Source organism: Ranitomeya variabilis, chromosome 2 (genome assembly GCF_051348905.1).
Source record: "Ranitomeya variabilis isolate aRanVar5 chromosome 2, aRanVar5.hap1, whole genome shotgun sequence".
Lineage (NCBI taxonomy): Eukaryota > Metazoa > Chordata > Amphibia > Anura > Dendrobatidae > Ranitomeya > Ranitomeya variabilis.
This window is the reverse complement of record NC_135233.1, coordinates 173,768,455-173,769,276: the sequence shown is the minus strand read 5'-3', so window position 1 is coordinate 173,769,276 and position 822 is coordinate 173,768,455. Positions and strand designations below refer to the sequence as shown.

The 822-nt window shown below is 61.9% G+C and overlaps 1 protein-coding gene across 1 annotated transcript in view; it reads right to left on the bottom strand.

The window, feature by feature from the left end:
• The window catches only part of GALNT2 (polypeptide N-acetylgalactosaminyltransferase 2), a 183,102-nt gene extending 182,562 nt beyond the window's left edge, over positions 1–540 (bottom strand). Inside the window, exon 1 of the mRNA XM_077283219.1 lies at positions 135–540. Within this exon, the coding sequence (XP_077139334.1) occupies positions 135–233 (99 nt within the window). The 5' untranslated portion in view covers positions 234–540. The remainder of the gene's footprint in view (positions 1–134) is intronic.
• Positions 541–822: the final 282 nt, after the last annotated feature.

The window sequence follows — 822 nt, the reverse complement described above, 5'->3', positions numbered from 1 at the left end:
TATATACACACACTATATACACACACTATATACACACACACACACTGTACACACACAGCGGCTTCTCTCCTCCGTCGTCCCTCACAGCCAGCAGCGCCCATCACACCGCCGTACACGCGTTCCCGTGCCGTTACCTTCCGGTTGCTGACTGACGAGCCCGAGTACATGTAGTAGGCAATCCCAAGCACCCACAGGAAAGCGAAGCAAAGCAGAATCCGCGATTTCCTCCTCATTGTAGACGCAGCAGAGCCCGGACCTACGCGTCCTCCTCCGCCCTGTGAATGCCGCCTCCTGCCCGCAGCGTCAGCCTCTCTCCTTCTGGCACCGACTCCCTGACTGCAACAAGGCCAGCGAGCAGGAAACAGCGAGCATCACCAGGTCCGGGGGCAAAGGTCGAGCTGCGCTGAGTCAGCCAATCACAGATCACTGAGGGGGTTGCCGGTCGGAATGGGTGGGATCAGCCGCGTCGTTATGGTTACAGAACGCCGCTGCTTGCGGAGAGAAGTGGTGTGCGCGTTCTCCGTGAGTGCGGGAGGCGCCGCTCTTCTCCGTGGCTCTGACTGCAGTCTGCCCTCCCCCCAGCAGGGGGCGCGTCTCACGTGGCCGCTAGTCTCCATTACTTTATCATTGGAGTCAGTAATAAATGTACCACGCACTGGCCGGAGGGGAGCCTGGCGCTGCCCCCAGTGATGATCGGCCTCCGCAGCAGCCAGTGAGCCCGGCGGCTCTGCCTGCGGACCCAGGACACGGGGCTCCCTGACTGCGGCCGTGACGCCACCTTGTGGTGAGACGTCTCCGGCCCGGGAGCAGCGGTGCTGACTG